Source organism: Montipora capricornis, chromosome 10 (genome assembly GCF_036669925.1).
Source record: "Montipora capricornis isolate CH-2021 chromosome 10, ASM3666992v2, whole genome shotgun sequence".
In the NCBI taxonomy this organism is placed as follows: domain Eukaryota; kingdom Metazoa; phylum Cnidaria; class Anthozoa; order Scleractinia; family Acroporidae; genus Montipora; species Montipora capricornis.
The window spans coordinates 10,222,003-10,239,502 of NC_090892.1; the positions used below are offsets into that span (position 1 = coordinate 10,222,003).

At 38.9% G+C, this 17,500-nt stretch overlaps 2 protein-coding genes across 2 annotated transcripts in view; one reads left to right on the forward strand and one right to left on the reverse strand.

Annotated features, from left to right (window-relative positions):
- LOC138018830 (actin-like protein 6A) overlaps positions 1 to 13,966 on the reverse strand; it is a 22,498-nt gene extending 8,532 nt beyond the window's left edge. The window contains exons 1-10 of the mRNA XM_068865509.1: positions 13,854 to 13,966; positions 13,702 to 13,778; positions 11,362 to 11,440; positions 9,544 to 9,645; positions 7,896 to 7,996; positions 4,865 to 5,164; positions 3,455 to 3,544; positions 2,101 to 2,162; positions 1,466 to 1,580; positions 1,074 to 1,154 (exon numbers count right to left, since the gene is read on the reverse strand). Coding sequence (XP_068721610.1) covers positions 1,074 to 1,154; positions 1,466 to 1,580; positions 2,101 to 2,162; positions 3,455 to 3,544; positions 4,865 to 5,164; positions 7,896 to 7,996; positions 9,544 to 9,645; positions 11,362 to 11,440; positions 13,702 to 13,778; positions 13,854 to 13,878 — 1,032 coding nt within the window. The 5' untranslated portion in view covers positions 13,879 to 13,966. The remainder of the gene's footprint in view (positions 1 to 1,073; positions 1,155 to 1,465; positions 1,581 to 2,100; positions 2,163 to 3,454; positions 3,545 to 4,864; positions 5,165 to 7,895; positions 7,997 to 9,543; positions 9,646 to 11,361; positions 11,441 to 13,701; positions 13,779 to 13,853) is intronic.
- Positions 13,967 to 13,988: 22 nt separating this feature from the next.
- LOC138018831 (uncharacterized protein DDB_G0284459-like) overlaps positions 13,989 to 17,500 on the forward strand; it is an 11,415-nt gene continuing 7,903 nt past the window's right edge. Inside the window, exon 1 of the mRNA XM_068865510.1 lies at positions 13,989 to 17,500. This exon is cut by the window's right edge and continues 7 nt beyond it. Within this exon, the coding sequence (XP_068721611.1) occupies positions 14,037 to 17,500 (3,464 nt within the window). The 5' untranslated portion in view covers positions 13,989 to 14,036.

Here is a 17,500-nt window from a genome sequence, read left to right on the forward strand (position 1 = left end):
AATTTCAATTCTTGCCCATTTTTGACCTAAAAACAGCAAATTTAGCGTGACACAGAGCCCCTTTAAACTTCACGTAGTTATCAGGATGAGAACTGCAAAGAAATAGCCAGGTGATCTGATAACGTAATTTTGAGGACTGGTTAGTAATATTTTAACGCCGTATCCCACAACCGCGCGCGGCCTTAGGTCACTCATTGTTTCCAAACTCCCTGCAGTATTTCCATCGCCAAAACTCAACAGATCATTCCGTGTCTACCATATTTCCTGTTACTGAATGAACATTCAAGTAGACCCAACGAGATCTCACCTCGGCTCTGCCATGTTGAATTCGAATACAAGGCCGCGCGAGGTTGTGGGATACGGCTTTTTCTCTCCAGTCCTCCGAATTACGTCACCAGATCACCTTGGAAGGACGCAAGCAAGGACGAGGACGGCGGCTTCGAGAACGTTGTCTAAGAATATTATCTCCTGTTGTTCATGCGGTAATAATTTTGCGATAACTCCACGTCATCCTGCATGGAAAATGTGTATCAACATTCCTTGAATAAAATTGTCGAGAACGGTGTGGATAGTTGGAAGGAAAATGGCCCTCTGTATTTAAGTAGTAAAATTTAGAAGTTTTAAAGCAACAGAAACTCAATTACAAATGCACTTGCAGCGTAATGATACACGTATCTTGGCTAATCGATAAGATGATACGCATACGCTAAAGAGGCAAAAAAACGTAAACGAAGAGAATGTTCTGAACAAGCAATATGCATACATCGTAATAGAGCGGCTTTCAATTGAGTGTCGAAAGTAATAAGCGAATTGCTTTGGTTTTTCATTACTTCACTCAGTGACTGGTTCAAAGTTCTCGCGCCATTTTCTCAACCAATCAGAAGCGAAACCAAAACCAATCGTGGCTCGCACGTGCACATTTTCCTGCGCTTTGTGTCGGCTACGTGTAATTACTTTGAGTTTGGTTTACTGGATTGTCTCCGTCCATTTTGATTGGCCAAAGTTATTACTTCAGTTTTGGTTTTAAAACACTCGATTGAAACTCGCTCTATTCATCACCAGTAATTACTTACAGCTCTAATATCAATGTCAGTCATTCCGACGCTTGTGGTTACGACTTGTGTCACGCCGATGGCCGTGTTTCCTTCAATGCCCTGATTTAAAAAAAAACCAATTATTATGAACATTGAAAATACGAAAGACACAAGTGCATGATACTCGCACTTTTCTGGTAAATTTTAAGCAATTTTAAGAACAGACGCCTGAAAAATTCTGGTATGTGCTTCAATGGGATTCCAACGCTAACCTCTACGATGCCGCTATACAAGGTTGCAGTTTGAAGATTTCAAAAACAGTTCCTTCTCTTCGTGTGTTTCATCACAAGCTTACTGGTGAAGGTGGATTAATTATTGTTGTTTTACCTTTTCTGATCTTCTAAAACTTAAGTTAACAACAATTCACTGACCTTCACATTAGAAGGATCAAAGAGCCCTTCACAAATCCTAAATCTCTCCACACCAAATGTGTCATTGTAGCCATTGGGAAATTCATAAGCTACGCCTGGGATATTTCCTAGTGCACTGAAAGCCAAAAGCAAAAAAACAACAACATTAAAATGGTGCTGTTCGACTGTTTGGAGTTAGAGGACTAATCATTAGAATTATGTGAAATCACACATCATAAATGGCAAAGGTAACACAAACTCCATATGGAAGGTGATTAATCGATGCTTGCCGAAAAAATCTTCTGGTTTACCACAGTTTAATGATAGTCATGAGAACATGGCCAACAGTTTTAATAAGTATTTTTCATCGGTTGGAAGTCTAACAGCTCTTAAAGCCGGTCAGTTAGCAAAGGACCAAAATTGGACTTTGGATTCAAATGCCTATGAAACTTTTAACTGTAGCACCTCCTTTTCTTCTTGAATAAAAAATGGCAAATCCACCCTCCCGGCCCCATTTGTACAAACCCTCCCCTCCTAAAATTACTGGTCGCAAAGGAACAAAAAGGAACCAAAAATTAAGTAACTTGAAGATTTGATTGTGCAAATTGTATCAAAGCCTTATAAGAGAAAAAGCAAAGAAAAAAATGCTTGTGTACCTCTCATCGTAAGGACCATCGGATACTTGAAGAACGCTCACTTGAAAATCTTGAATGGTTTCCTGATAGCAATGCATGACATGAAAATTAAAATCACAAAAAACGATGATGTGGATGACGGCAGCCCAGTCAAAATGTGCCGGTACATCTACATCTACATCTTCCAGCACTCGGCAAATTCCCTTTTGACTTGTGGATGTTTCTGCTTAGGTGGCCTCATACACCACAAGCCTTTTTGAGACATCACGGCCAAGCCGGCCACTTCTGCTGGAGACAACACATTCACAAAGGACAGCTACAACACCGGGAACTTCACCCCCTACTCTTCTCGAATAGTGTGTGGGGCGGAAATATCTGCCGTCTACTAAAGTTCATCGATAACAAATTAATGTGATGACCCCATTAGACCAAATTTAATTGCAATCAAAAAGTATATGTCAACGATTCTTTTGGTAAATTGTGCCGAAAATTCCAGTAAATGTTTGACATGCGTGCTGAACGGCGGAGTTACTGGGGCCTCGGAAAGCCTTGAACATGACATGGGAAATGAGCCAAATGAACGGTCAGCAGTCAAAGCTCTTGCAGTTACAACCAAGATGCGTCTAAACGAGCTCGCGGAGATGATTCGCTTCTCCAAAAATGTCTAAATTCTTTCGTAAGATGTCAGGTATTTCGACCTAAACCTACCGTCAGTTTTGTATTGATACAATTTGTTTCTAAGGATTTGAAAAGCTTGATTAAAATTGTCGATTTCATAAGGACTTTCCCAATAAAGCTACTGGTGGAAAATAACTAGCATTTGAGGAAAAAAGCTCTTCAGTAGACGTTAAATGAAATTTAACTTGTTAACAACTAGGACCGACTGTGGTCAATTGTTGTCAGTGCTTTTGTTGCATTTTCGCATTTTTGTGTCGGATTCCTCGTGCTTTGGGATGTAGAGCCTACACTGTCTTTATCGGTGTGGCGGGGAAAAAAGGATTTTGTGCGGAGCGTTTAGTGGTTTCTCCCTCCTCCCTCCCCCCCTCATACTTTCCACTGTTTATCAGTGTGACAGGTGCCTGTCTTCTCGGGGGCGTAGGGGGCTCATGGCTGGGTTGTCAGGTTTTGCCAGCCATTGGTGCAGTCTCCATCTTGGAGCTGGTTGCCAACAGTGGAAGCTACAGGACGATTCAGGCACCCAACCTACACATAGCGATGCAGTTGCTAACTGTAAGATGAAAAAGAGAGTCTGCGTTTACCGCTAAAAGGCGCCAGATACCACCCATTTGAAATCAACATTTTAAAAATATTTCGGGGGAGCGAAACAGTACAGTGTAGGCAACCCAAGTAAGGATTATTTGCTTGAGCCACTTACATTCACCATGTGCCTGTGAAACGATTTAGTGACAGAAGGAATATTGTTCTTCTTGGTGAAGATAGCTGGTCCACCTTCTTTTGATACTTCCTGAAAATTTGTACGATACAAAAAGGAAACTAAACTAATTAAAGCTCTTTCGATTAAAAAAATAAGTTACCGGTACTGAGATTTTCACAATTCTGCATAATTTCATCTTCAAGCGCCAACCGCCAAACTGCATTATCAAACTTGCGACGCCCTGACAAGAGTTGACCAGAAATCACAGATGCCTAAATTAATAGCCCTTTTCACGGTTAGTTTTTCTCATTTGCATTACGATGTAATCTAACGTGGATGCGAGGCAATTTCGGGTTAAAACTACAAAATAGCCCGAAATTGCCTCACATGCATGCTAGATTGTATTGTTATGCAAATGAGAAAAACTAACCGTGAAAAGGGCTAATGATGCGCCACACAATTTACCAATCAGCATTTTGGTTCTCAGAGAACCCTCAACGCCGATGGATATCATAATGGTAATTGACCGGTGAACAAAACAACAACACCAATTTACTTTCCGGAGGATGAGTCAATCTTCCACACTAGGTTCGGAAATTTGATTGATGGAAGCCAAAACGCAGTTTGGCCCTTAGCACTTGACGATGAGATTCCAAAGAATTATGAAAATCGCAGTACATGTAACATACATGTATAGTAGAAGGAAATACAATGTAGTTCAAACAAACAGTGGTCTGTTTAAAAAAACAAAGCGTGCGTGGAGAAGATAAATCTGGGGCTGACAAAGACAGTGTTTTCCAGTTTGAATGTAGAGATCAAAGGGAGGATGCACCTTTGAGAATTCACATAATAGATGTACAAGTAGCTCTTAATAAGCACGTTCAAGGGATATACTAAGGTTAAGTCTGGAACAAATCATGCTTTTTCCTGTTCAAATTGGTCATGCAGTAAAGTACAACTAGGAAAACGAGGTTAGCGAGACGTTACATGCATTATCTTTTGGTAATCAAGTTGCATGAGAAAGCACACCTTGAAGTTTACTCAAGCAAGCAATACTGTACATGTAGAATATAATTCCAAATTCACCTATCATAGTGTGTGTACTATTACAGTACACTACTGGTCAAAAGTAAGTTGACAGTACCTCGAAACTCGATCCCCAAAATTTGATTCGTGAAATTTCAAGGTTTTGAACTTGACAAGTTTCAAAAAGACTTCAGAGGCTTTCAATAACTTTTAGAGTCAAGTTTTCAGACTTCTGAGTGGCGAAAGAAAAGACTTTTCCGGCAACTTTACGTGTATTTAACTACTTTTGATCTACTATTACTGAGAACAGCCAGTCCCAAACTCAATAAAAAAAAAACACTGATTTATGGTCCAGTTGAAATTTTAACTCCAACACAATATTACCTTGGTTGCAATGACATAAGGAGGAACAATTTCAACGTTCTTCTCCTCAAACATCTGTCGACACTGTGCAGTGATGAAATCCCCAGCTAGCGGTGATTTGACGATGGCTTGCTGGAGAACGTACCCATCATGAACTGGTATAGCACTGGTTTGAGTAGCTCCTGAGTCAATGACAAGTCCTGTTGATCGACCATTAGCAAATGCCGTCAGCACTGCGTTCTTGCAAAGGAAAAATGCTGGAATGTTGTATTTTTCAAACATCAATTCTGTGAGCTTCTCCCGCTTAGGCCGCACATTCCACTGTATTGAAAAGAAAGATGACACATATTGTTGAAGAAGCAAACTAAAACAATTAATGTATACGACTATCTGCTATGGTTATCTTAAGTCTAAATATATTTACTTGAGGAATAAACTTGGAAGGAAAATATGACATTTACATGTACTGCCTGAATTTCTGCACACTAAATGTGATAATGTGATAATAGAATGCGCCGATTAGAAAACACAAGTAATGTGATTTGCAAAAATGCGATAATTACTTTGTTCAAAGAACAAGGTATAGGATTTTGCTCTGACACTTTTTTTTTTGTCGGGGGTTGGGGAGGGGGGTCACCATTTTTCTGCCCATGTGCACGATTTTTATGGCTGGTATAGAGACTTCTCAGAGAAGGCCACTCCAAGTACTGTAGGATTCGCACTTCGTAAGTGCTTTCCATTACGCCAAAATTTGGGGAAATTTCGGGCTGAAGTCAAATGGAAGTTCTGTTTCGGTTCGATCCGACCGGAATATTTGGGACCACCGCTGGAGGTGGTCCTCTTTGACCGGTCGGTCTGGTCCGACCGAAACGTGCCGTTCCACTTACAAAAATTCTCGTTTCCAGTCGCACTTCACTGTGAAGTAACCGAAATCTCGTTCGAAACGTAAAGGGAACGCTTCGGTCCGGTTGGAAATTGACTTTTGATGAAAATTGCCCTTCCATTTTTCCTTGGTTAGTTCCACTGGTCTCCGACCTTTTGGTCAGGCATAATGGAAAGCACCCGGAATCTCCTTATTCAGAGGTCACGGAAGGCTACGTGACAAACAGTAGAGCAAAATAATACTTACATGTATTAAAGAATTGTAAGCATGACCGGAAACAAGATTTATGTTTTCGTTGCATACAATGCCATAATTCAGTTATTGTATGACTCGTAACACATCCCATTGGACTAATTACATAATTTTTATCTCCCTGTATTGTTAAGAAATAAATGGCTAGTGTTTCTGGCCGAGCTAACGCGCGCTGTGATTGGCTAAAAGCAGCTAAGCGCTAGGGCTTTATTTTCCCTTAAAGCCCACGGGCCGATTATGGATTATGCAAATTAGTTTTTTTCTACTTTAGAACCGTTCTGCTAACCACATAATAAACAACTTAATAACCTTGACCGTTCGGTCGTTACAGCAAAATCTCAAACCTCGGCGTAGCTGTATTGACCTCGCTTGGCCTCAGTTTGAGATTTTGCTGTAACAACCTCACTCTCGGTTAGTAAGTACATGTAGTTAGTATTAAAGTTTTTTAAATACCATCGCAGAAACTTGTATAGCATCTATTTACTTGTTTTATTTGAATTAATGCCACTAACAACAGTTTTAAATGTGAACAACTATTCTTATTCCTATGATCGCACTTAACCATAATGGTTGGATCATGGAATGTGGACTTCGGACTTTCGACTTCAGATTACCAAATTGAACTGGATATTGTCCAAGATATTATACATGTAAAAATTAAAAACACTGAAATAATGTGACCTTTAAAGTCAGTCAGCTAAAAAAACCTTCGAGCAAAGTGTTGGCTACCCTAGCCTCTTTTTGCAAAATTATTCTGATGTAAAAATTTCATGTCACACCTGCACACAGTTACATGTACTAAAACAGCTAGTGCCCATAATGGCACCATACAGCTGTACATGTACATCAGACCTGAGGCCCGTTTATCAAAAGTCCCGAAACTTTACGGGCCATTTTCAGGTGTCACAATTCCCTCTGTATCTCACGGACAGAGAGGATTTCTAGTCGTCAAAACTTCACAGTCCTGAAGTTTGCTTTTTGTTAACTTGAAAACATGTTAAAAGATTGGCTTTCCTGAATAAGCAGTTGGCAGGTTCACAAATGGTCTTTCAGGCCTTTCGAGAAATGGGCCCCTGCTCACAACATCATGAACTATGTGCTGTAGTTTCAACTCTACGGTGTTCATGAACAGGCACTGTAAGATGGGCCACAGAGAAACAAATTTTAGCTAATAATAATTGCTTATGCTAGTCCACATCCATGTACCAAGAAGTAGTGTTTGCTATTGTTTGGATGCCTGTTGTTTATTGCCACATGTACTGATTTGGGCTAACATGAATTGTACAATGTATGCCCAAATTTCATGATATGAACTTCAAGATAATGTATTTCTTGCATGATGACTCAGGAAAAGTTAGAGAGAACTGAAGTACAACTAAAAGGGAACAAGCCCAAACCTTGCAATTTAATTATTACTGTGCAAGTTCAAATGCTCTTGAGACCAGTGAGTAATCAGAGAATTGAAGGGGATAAAATTTTAATGCTACAAATAATATTGTCAAAATGTTGATTCTCACATTAAAATAACAAGTCCAAGATACAGGTAACAACTATTTACCAAGGTGGAGGTGGCTAGTGGATCGTGGGTCAGTAAATATCCACCACTAGCCACCTACACTGAGGTGAATAGTTGTTTTAGACAGTGAGACAATACACAAATGTACAGCTGTAGCACAAAAAGATAACTTTTGCTCATTTATTCCTGCAATGATTGCAATATTTTCAGGCGCAAATCCCACATGAATTGCTCAGAGGTGAATAGCAAAGGATATTCGGGTTTGAGTAGCCAATATACGCACAGGTCGTCAACGCTACACGTATACCCTGTTTTTAAGTAAAAACTAATAATTATTATTTTATGACTGTACATGTACATGTACATGTGTATGCTGGTGGTGGCTATTAAACTACACTCACAGAAGCCTCTGACATTAGAACAGGATGAAGGGAAGACAAAGATTTGATGTCCTTAGCATAGATGTAGTCCAAAACCTTCTCAAATGTGTCCCAGTCCTCAACTGTGTAACAAAGGAACAATAATTGATAAAATACTGCTAAAAAGAGGAGGCATGACAAATAACAATCAATCTTATCAGGTTTATCATGGGTCAATTAAAGTAACATACAATGGCCGCTAAAGTCACTTATCACATAATTATGGGGCACTGAATGCTGATTGGCTGAGACAGAGGGCATTTTTTCATAATAATGAGGGCATGATTAATTGATCCTGATTGGTCAACAGTTGCTTATCCAGAGGAAGCGAAGTTACAAGAGAATCTTCTTCCAGATTCTGACTCTGATTTACAATTGTAAACTGCTTTTTGCCCAGATGTAATATACAGTTTAATTAAATTAAGTGCTATTTCTGTTCACAGCATCAATTTATTGAATTGAACTTTAACTGAATGAAAGCATGTTAAGTTGATCGTCATTTGCCGTGGCATTGAACGGGCCTCCTTCAATAAGTATACCCTTTACATGTATGTGATAAACATGTAATCGCAACGTGCTCTCACGCAATTAAGAATTAATTTCACTTGTATTTTCAAAGTTTTCCAAATTGCCCTTATTCGACACTGACACTTGCCCAATTGCCCAGGGCAAGGGAAATATATCCGTAGGCAAGTAAAACAACTTTAAGACTTGCCTGATTGGGCAATTAGAATTTTTGTTTGACTAATATTTTGCAGAACGATTTGATTTGCAACGAAGAAAGTGATCAGTAATATGGCATAGTCACCGCAAACACAATAAAAAATAAACAATGTTACATGATTCTCTTTGCTGTCATTTATTTTTCTGTTAAAGATGTATTGGTACAAACCCCAAAACTGATGGAAGGAGGAACATGTTCGTGGCCGCCATTTTCCTCCGCGCAAAAAGAATGTTTGCATGCATGTTACAATGGAACTCAGTTTTCGCATGGCCAAATACATGTACGCTACGGTGCTTTGATATCAAACCAGCGAGCACACAAGATAATTCTACCTTTTGTCACACAGTTTCAACCAGCTTTGAAAGGCTTAAAGTACATACCATTGGACAAATGGCATTTAATTGAAAACCAGTCTATGACAGAGAGATATTCAAGGATCTCCCTTGATCTCTTATATAGAAAAGGATAATCACTTAAAGATATGCTTGACAAAGCAAAACAGTTTCTGTGAAGAATGCTAGAACACCATGGATACACAGCGGGAGTCACGTTGGTCTGTCAAACCCATTTTACACACCTTTTACACAAAATTGACATTTTTACAAGCATCCTACAACGGATTGCCAACTGAAGGGAAATGTACAATGTACATGTAAACTGTACCTGTATACTTCAAGAATGTCTTTCTCTGGGATGCCACACCCTTTTAACTTTCTGAGTGCATAATTATGCAGTGGTCTCTGATCGCACATGCTTGTAGTCTCCTAGGGTTCCCCACTGATCACTACTGTTACTCTTAATGATTTGCTCATACTATAGGCACCAGTCAATTTGACTATCTTCCTTATGAAAACTAAATAACCACAATGTTCAGGAAAAAATACAAAAGAGGTGTCCAATACTTACTCATTCCATCCTTAACAGGATTTAATATTTCCATGTTTTCTTTAGGAAGGTGAATATTATTTGTGTCAATGAAGTATTTTTTTAAAGGAAGTTTTGGTTTTTCTATCAATGAAAGAAAACCAATCCATCAGTAACATAATTATAAACTTAAAACCTGTCTTTTACAAGGAGGTAAAATATTATTTCAACTGTGGAACAGAATGAAATGAAAGTGCAGCCATGCTTGTGGGTTCCAATCCCAATTAAGACTGGATTTTCTGGGCTTCCTTTGCAATATCGCTTGCGTTGTTCGACTATCTTTCAAACGTTTATTTCATTTAAAACTGGAATGGCAACAACTTGAGGGCTTGAAATTGCGACTAACTTTTCTCCCTTTGCGACTAAAATATCTGGAGAAGTTGCAAATTTGTGACTTGCTTTCACATTCAGTGCTCGACCTTAACTTTTTTGATCGCTTGCCCTGGGAGTACTTGAACTGAAAATTTACTAGTCCTGAGTAAATCTCTGGTAGTCCTTCCTAAATTAAATTGGACTATCTGTTTTTGCGATCGAATGTTGTGAGGAACGCATCGAAACAACATTTACAAGATGTGTATTTTGTTTGCACCTAATGTATTTTTTTTTGACATTGCAAAAACTAATTACAAAGTAGTTAGTGGTCCTGTGACTAGTGGTTCTAAGTTTCTACTAGTCCACAAGCATTTTGCACTAGTCCAGGACTAGTCGACTACCGCTAAGGTCGAGCACTGACATTTGCTCTTTTGAAACAAAAGGGTTAGCAGTTGCCACTTTGCTCCTACTTTTGCTAAAATAAATAAAGAAATGGCAAAATTATTTTGTTTTTCACCGTAAATTTTCTTTCAATCTGAAGATAGCGTAATTGTACCTGTAGTGTAATTTCGCTGCGATGTTATATGCACAACTCCATTCCTTCGATATCATTGGCCATTTTCAGCGGATTCTTTGAACACTAGTATTGTCAGGGCTTATATTTTGTTTTGCTACACTGCTGAGAACACAATGCAGCACGACGAGACTTAAAGTTGTGAAATTGTGACCAAATTTTCGTATCTTGTTGCAAAATTGCGACTGGATTTTTTGGTTAATTTCAAGGCCTGAATTTCCTACTTTTAGCAAAAAAGAATGCCTTGTTACACAGTAGTATTCTGATCAAAATTGTAACAACGATCATAATAATAATAATAATGATGATGATGATGATGATGATTGTAATAATTATTATTACAATCATCATCACTATCATGTTTATTAACTAGGGGTTCCATATTAGAAGTGAAGTGCTACCCCATGTAGAGAAAGATGGTGGGTGTGAGACATAAAGAAATCACATGGTGTTGGAGATGGTTGGAAGTGGAATTCTTTTGTATTTTTTATTTGAGCCTTGTTTTTTATCTTGACCCATGCGTTTTTAAAACTTCACACTTGCTTATTTTTGAAGGCATTAGTTTCTAACAGATGCAAACACAGATATCAGGTCAGAAATACATGTAGGAGGCTGCCCTGTGTGGGCAGCAATGAGTAATGAGGAAGAGTGCATTATCTAGCATAAGGACCTCAAATCAAAGGAAATTCAAATCAACTTTTGGTTTTCAAAAGAGAAGAAATCCGGCACCGAGGAAATAAGACTCTTGCAGCAGATTGGAGAACTGCAAAAGTCAACCCACATACACTGTATGGCTTGAACCCTGACCACATACATGTACAGTATTAAAGTGGAAAGCGAGTGCTCTCGTCACTGTGCCAAACCTGCTTCCATACTGTCTTAAGAAAGTTACAATGTACGTTAAATACATGTACCTTCAGAAGGAACATCAGTTTGCATAATTTCATCTTTCATTTCTTCTTCCACTGCTCCCACAAATGTGGGAACATCATACTGCAACAGAGAATGCAGCAAAGAATGCACTCACTTAATGACAGTTTTAATTTTCTCTGCTCTAGGCTTTGCAAAAATATAATATGAAGTTTCTTATTAACCCATTGCAAGTATAAAATTATCCCACAGATCTGAAAGGATAGTAACAAATAAATTTTTGCATAAAGAACCATCCTTAAAAGGTCAATAACCCCCAAAGCCTTTTTTGACAAGATTAATTGTTGTGTCATGCTGAGTAAAAATGGTGCAAAAATTTTCATTTTTGGTCAAAACTGGAATTTTCTATGAATTTTTGAAAAATGGTTTTTCTGACCCATGACTGGGTGAGAGAAACCTGTACATTAGCTTCTGGGCAAACAAAGCAAAAGTAGTGGACAGACAACAACAAAAGCAAAAAATGCAGTATTTAAAAACAGATGTTATTCAGCTGACATTTGTTAAGAGCAGTGACATTTTATTAAATGACCTGGAACGACTCCAGTCTGGTTTCCAGTTCAGATTCTGAGCTCTCCAAAATAGAAGATTCCGAGCGATCAAGCCTGGTACAGACGAGGAAGAAACGCAAGAGACAGGTCTATGCTGATGAGCCGCTAGCAGACACAGAATGGCTAGCATTACATGAACATGAAGGAAAGAGGAAGAACTAAAGAAACACTCCAAAAGCGCTGCCAAACGCAACACATTAATTTTCTCAGGCATTTTTTCACCTCTGTAGTTTGCTTTGACCAAAGTCACAATCACAACAATTGAAGTACAGGTTTCATGACACAAATTACTGTACACTCAGCCCATACTCTTTCTTTGTTACTCTGTAATGGGTTTTCAAACCTCAAATTTTCGCCACTTTGAAAATTCCCAAAAAAATTCCGGTTTTGACCAAACACAACATTAACTTTTCTTGTGCCATTTTGCTCTACGTGATGCAAAGATACATCAGAGAGCAAAAAAAAAATGGCGGTTATAGCCACTTTAATTAACTAGCTTAACTATGAAAAATTTGGCCATTCCATAGCAAGGACTACAAAGGTGTGAAAATCCACTTTGAGGTAGCCTATAACTTTTGTGTACAAAGATCACAGAAAATGTGTTTCTGCTAGTATCAAGCATTCATTAATTCTTCACAATTTAACTGTAAATCTGTGAATCATATTGGTCTCCCTCAGAGCTCAAACAATCATCACAAGTGGGGAGGTTTAGGGACCAATTCTGCTAACCCTCCATAGCACAGGAAACCTGGGCAGTTCAGGTATCGACGGGTTAAATAGAGTTCACAGGTGCTTACCATTTAGCCAAAAAATCCATAAATTATGGTTTGAGGTCAAATGGAAAGGCAATTTTCTGGAAAATCTTTTCAGAAATTGTGGACAACCTCCACAGGCAGTCCTCTTTTTCTGTTGGGAATGGAATTCCGGAAATGCCCTTACAATTTGCGAGAATCGTTCTGTTTCCAGGCCCTTTCTCTCAAGATTGAGTAAATGTGTGGGATGGAATGCCGTGTAGTGAACCGTAAGAGCCATTCTCATCCGGTTGGTCAAAATTCGGAAAATCACTTACCTTTCCATCCAGATTATTTGGCAAAATGGTAAGCCGGTCACGACAAAACGCAGACTGCAGACTGTGCAGAGCGTGCAGACCAGGGGTAAAATATGGCGTTACCCTCACTATTATTGAGAGCTAACCGTAAACAGGCTAACCTGAATGTTATTTAGGCCTAATTAGGATAACAGAATGTTATTTAGGCCTAATTCAGGCTAACCGAATTTTTATTTTACAGACAGTCTGCGTTTTTCAGTGCCCCATGGTAAGCAGCCCAGATCTAACATAAATTTATGTCTTGACCTTATTTCACAGAGGGGCAAGGGGCAATTAAGGATTGTCAAAATCAGTGGAGACGGGATGGGGGGGGGGGGAGGGGGGGGCTGCACTTTTTGAGAGGGAGGGAATAGGGACAAGGAAGATATCATTGACATCGAAATCATGTATGTATTATTAACGATGTGCCACCCAGAAGGCTATTGGCTGCTGGTGATCGACACAATTAGTAACACAAAAAAATAGTTGTCGACAGATATCTTCCTTATTGATTGTCATTCATCCTGAAGAAGTATTGAAGAAAGAAGAAGAACTCACAATAGTTATAAAGCTTAATATTTAAACTACAGTATTCTTGTTTCCATTTCCCGCTCAATTTCGACAAGGTTAATCCTTTGACTGGCGAATGTCTCAACATCTGAAGTAGAATCGTTAAAAACTGTAAATACCTTTGGACAGTCCTCACCGGCATACCCAGCTCGAACTGATTGCGCGCCAATGTCAAACACAATTGCGCCCACTTCGTCTGAAAACAAAAGCCTCCTTTCAGAATCAGCCACACATTTCACGTTAAAAACTTCAGGAAAATAAAGAAACTTACCTCCTCCATACACCCCTCCGCTCATTTTTTGTTGTGTCTTATCCCTTTTAAAGCGTCTTTCATTCAATTCTCATCAAATAACAACCAAGCACATGTTCGAGTACTCGGTCATTGATGGTCAGTGGTAAATCAATATGGCGGTGTAGCACGAACTGGAACGTTCAGTGTCACATCGCCGATGAAATGCCTTTGAACGATCTTTTTTCCAAAGCTCCAGCTCCACTTCCATTAAGTGAAGAGCCATGGCCAAAACCACAGCCTGTACCTCCTCAGGAAACGGTACCATCAACTTCAGGGAAAGAAGCACCTGGGAGCGAGTACAGGAAATCATCCCTGTACTCCACAGCGCGACCTACTCTGGACGAATTTTTGCGAACAGATTATTTAATGATTCCTGAGTTTTTGATGCAAGTGAATAAGGCAAAGAAAGCAGCAAGCGACGTGGAAAACAAAGGTCTTGTTAAAAATTTGAAATCTGCACAAGAAAGAGGGAATTGCATTAATGAGGAGGAGAATTCCTCTTCTGTATATTCAACTCACCAAGATCGATCCTTTCGTTGCATGGACAATACCGACGAAACTAAGACCTTTGAGAAAAAGGCAGTTCAACTCAACGAAACAGCATCTCTAGCTACTCATGTTGCTGATAAACTATCTACTGCAGTTTCTAGATGTCAGATAATTTCCAATAAAATTACAGCTCCTCCTTCTCTAAGACCAAAACAGCGAGTCAAGAAAGTTATGAAGGGAGGATCATTGGTAACCATTCCAGCTCCACAGCCTAAAAGTAGATCTGTAAATGGTAGTCAAGTTTCCCCAGAGGGAACTAGCACAGCAACCACATCTGATATTACACCAGAATGTGGTGGATGCATGGAGAAAGGGCTTGAGTTGTTTAAGAAAAGCATTCTTGAGGAAACTGTGAATGAAACCCACATTAAAGTGACAAATAACAATCATTCAAGGGCTTCTTATCAAGAAAATGCTAATATACACACAAAACCAAAGATTTCTGCAATAGAGAGCAATCAATTAAAATCTGACAATTCACCGAAGGATAAACAAAGTGCTGTTCATTGCAAGGTTTTCCCAGCAACTTTACCTCAGAGAAAAGATGATGCTTTTAAGCAAAATATAGAAGCAGAGTCAGAAGTGCACACTGATAAGACTTTCTGTGGAGATGAAAGCTTACTAAAAGATTTTGTCACCAAAGAAAGAAGGAAGGACAATGTTAACACTCGCGCTGACAAGAATGATGTAAGCTTTACCGCTGCTAAAGTGGCCATGGATACTAATGACAGCCCCATAGAAAAATCAGGTTTTGAAGTCTTGAAAGAGAAAAAGGTTAACAAAGAATGTACTGAGAATGATAATAACAATTCCTCACAGGAAAGAGATAGCAATCAATTAAAATCTGAAAATTCACTGAAGGACAAACAAAGTGCTGTTCATTGCAAGGTTTTCCCAGCAATTTTACCTCAAAGAAAAGATGATGCTTTTAAGCAAAATATAGAAGCAGAGTCAGAAGTGCACACTGATAAGACTTTCTGTGGAGATGAAAGCTTACTAAAACATTTCCCTATCAAAGAAAGAAGGAAAGACATTGTTAACGCTGGCACTGACAAGAATGATGTAAGTTTTACCGTTGCTAAAGTGGCCATGGATACTAATGACAGCCCAATAGAAAAATCAGGTGTTGAAGTCTTGAAAGAGAAAGAGGTTAACAAAGAATGTACTGAGAATGATAATAGCAATTCCTCACAGGAAAGAGATAGCAATCAATTAAAATCTGAAATTTCACTGAAGGACAAAAAAAGTGCTGTTCATTGCAAGGTTTTCCCAGCAATTTTACATCAGAGAAAAGATGATGCTTTTAAGCAAAATATAGAAGCAGAGTCAGAAGTGCACACTGATAAGACTTTCTGTGGAGATGAAAGCTTACTAAAACATTTTCCTATCAAAGAAAGAAGGAAAGACATTGTTAACGCTGGCATTGACAAGAATGATGTAAGTTTTACCGTTGCTAAAGTGGCCATGGATACTAATGACAGCCCCATAGAAAAATCAGGTGTTGAAGTCTTGAAAGAGAAAAATGTTAACAAAGAATGTACTGAGAATGATAATAACAATTCCTCACAGGAAAGAGAGAGCAATCAATTAAAATCTGAAAATTCACTGAAGGACAAAAAAAGTGCTGCCCATTGCAAGGTTTTCCCAGCAATTTTACATCAGAGAAAAGATGATGCTTTTAAGCAAAATATAGAAGCAGAGTCAGCTGTGCACACTGATAAGACTTTCTGTGGAGATGAAAGCTTACTAAAACATTTCCCTATCAAAGAAGGAAGGAAAGACATTGTTAAGACTGGCACTGACAAGAATGGTGTAAGTTTTACCGTTGCTAAAGTAGCCATGGATACCAATAAGAGCCCAATAGAAAAATCAGGTGTTGAAGTCTTGAAAGAGAAAAATATGAACAAAGAATGTACTGAGAATGATAATAACAATGTCTCACAGGAAATCGCAACACGATTGACCAAACATTCTAACATTGACAAAGTGGAAAAGCTGCCACATGTTTTATCCATTGTGACTTCAAAGCAAGAGCTACACGACATTGAGAAAGTGGAAAACAACTTTGCAAAGGAATGTATTGGGTCTGATAAAAAACAAGCAGAGGTTGACAACCCTTTACCCACTGGCATCATAGAAACCATTGCAAAAACAATGGCCCATGAAAATTATGATAACTTGGGGGAATACGATGGTGATATTACAGATAAAAACAAGGAAGACAATAAAGGCAACACTGCTATAGCTATTGACAATGAAAGGAATACTAATTCTGTTATTGCTGTTGTTACATGCATTAATGATAACAGTGAGGGGAAAGTTGCTGATGGTTGCTGTGATGTGAGGAATGGTTGTGTTGAAAGTGATGATGATGATGATGATGATGACGATGAGAGTGGTGGTGAGGATAGTGGTGATGACGATGACCATGAACTTGTTGGTGAGCCTGGCGAAGATGCTGACACTAGACAAAATTCAGTGAGTGAAGATGATGAGGATTATGCCGAGCTTGTTATGGATGACTCAGATACTGATGAAAATGAAGAAGAAGACTATTCATTCGTTCTTGGCAATGCGAGTGATGACACCGACGAGGAGGAAGATGAAGTTAAGAGTGATTACGAGCCAGAAGACATGAATTTGGATTCTGACACGGAATCTTCTGTGGGAGGAATAACATTTTATCATGATACCACTGTGAGCAGGAAGAGAAAACGGTTAAGAAACAAGAGGCTCAAGCGAAAAGCGAAAAATCAGAAAAAGAATTCTCAGCACAAAAAAGCCAAAGCTGAGAAGAAGGGTGCTACAGGAAAGAACAGTTCAGAACTTGATCCTAGCAAAGGAAAAGTTTCTGATAAAAAACAAATGCACCCAATGTCATCAAGACCGCCTGTTCCTCAAGATGGACCAAAGAAACAACTGGAACTCGAGATACAGAAAGCCACAGAGACATCATCAAACAACCAGAAAGATACAATAGCCATCCGAAATAAAACACCTGTACAAAGTTCAGTGGAAGAGGGATCGCTTCTCTCAATGGTGTCCTTTTGTGCAGTGGATGTAGCAGTGGCAGCGAG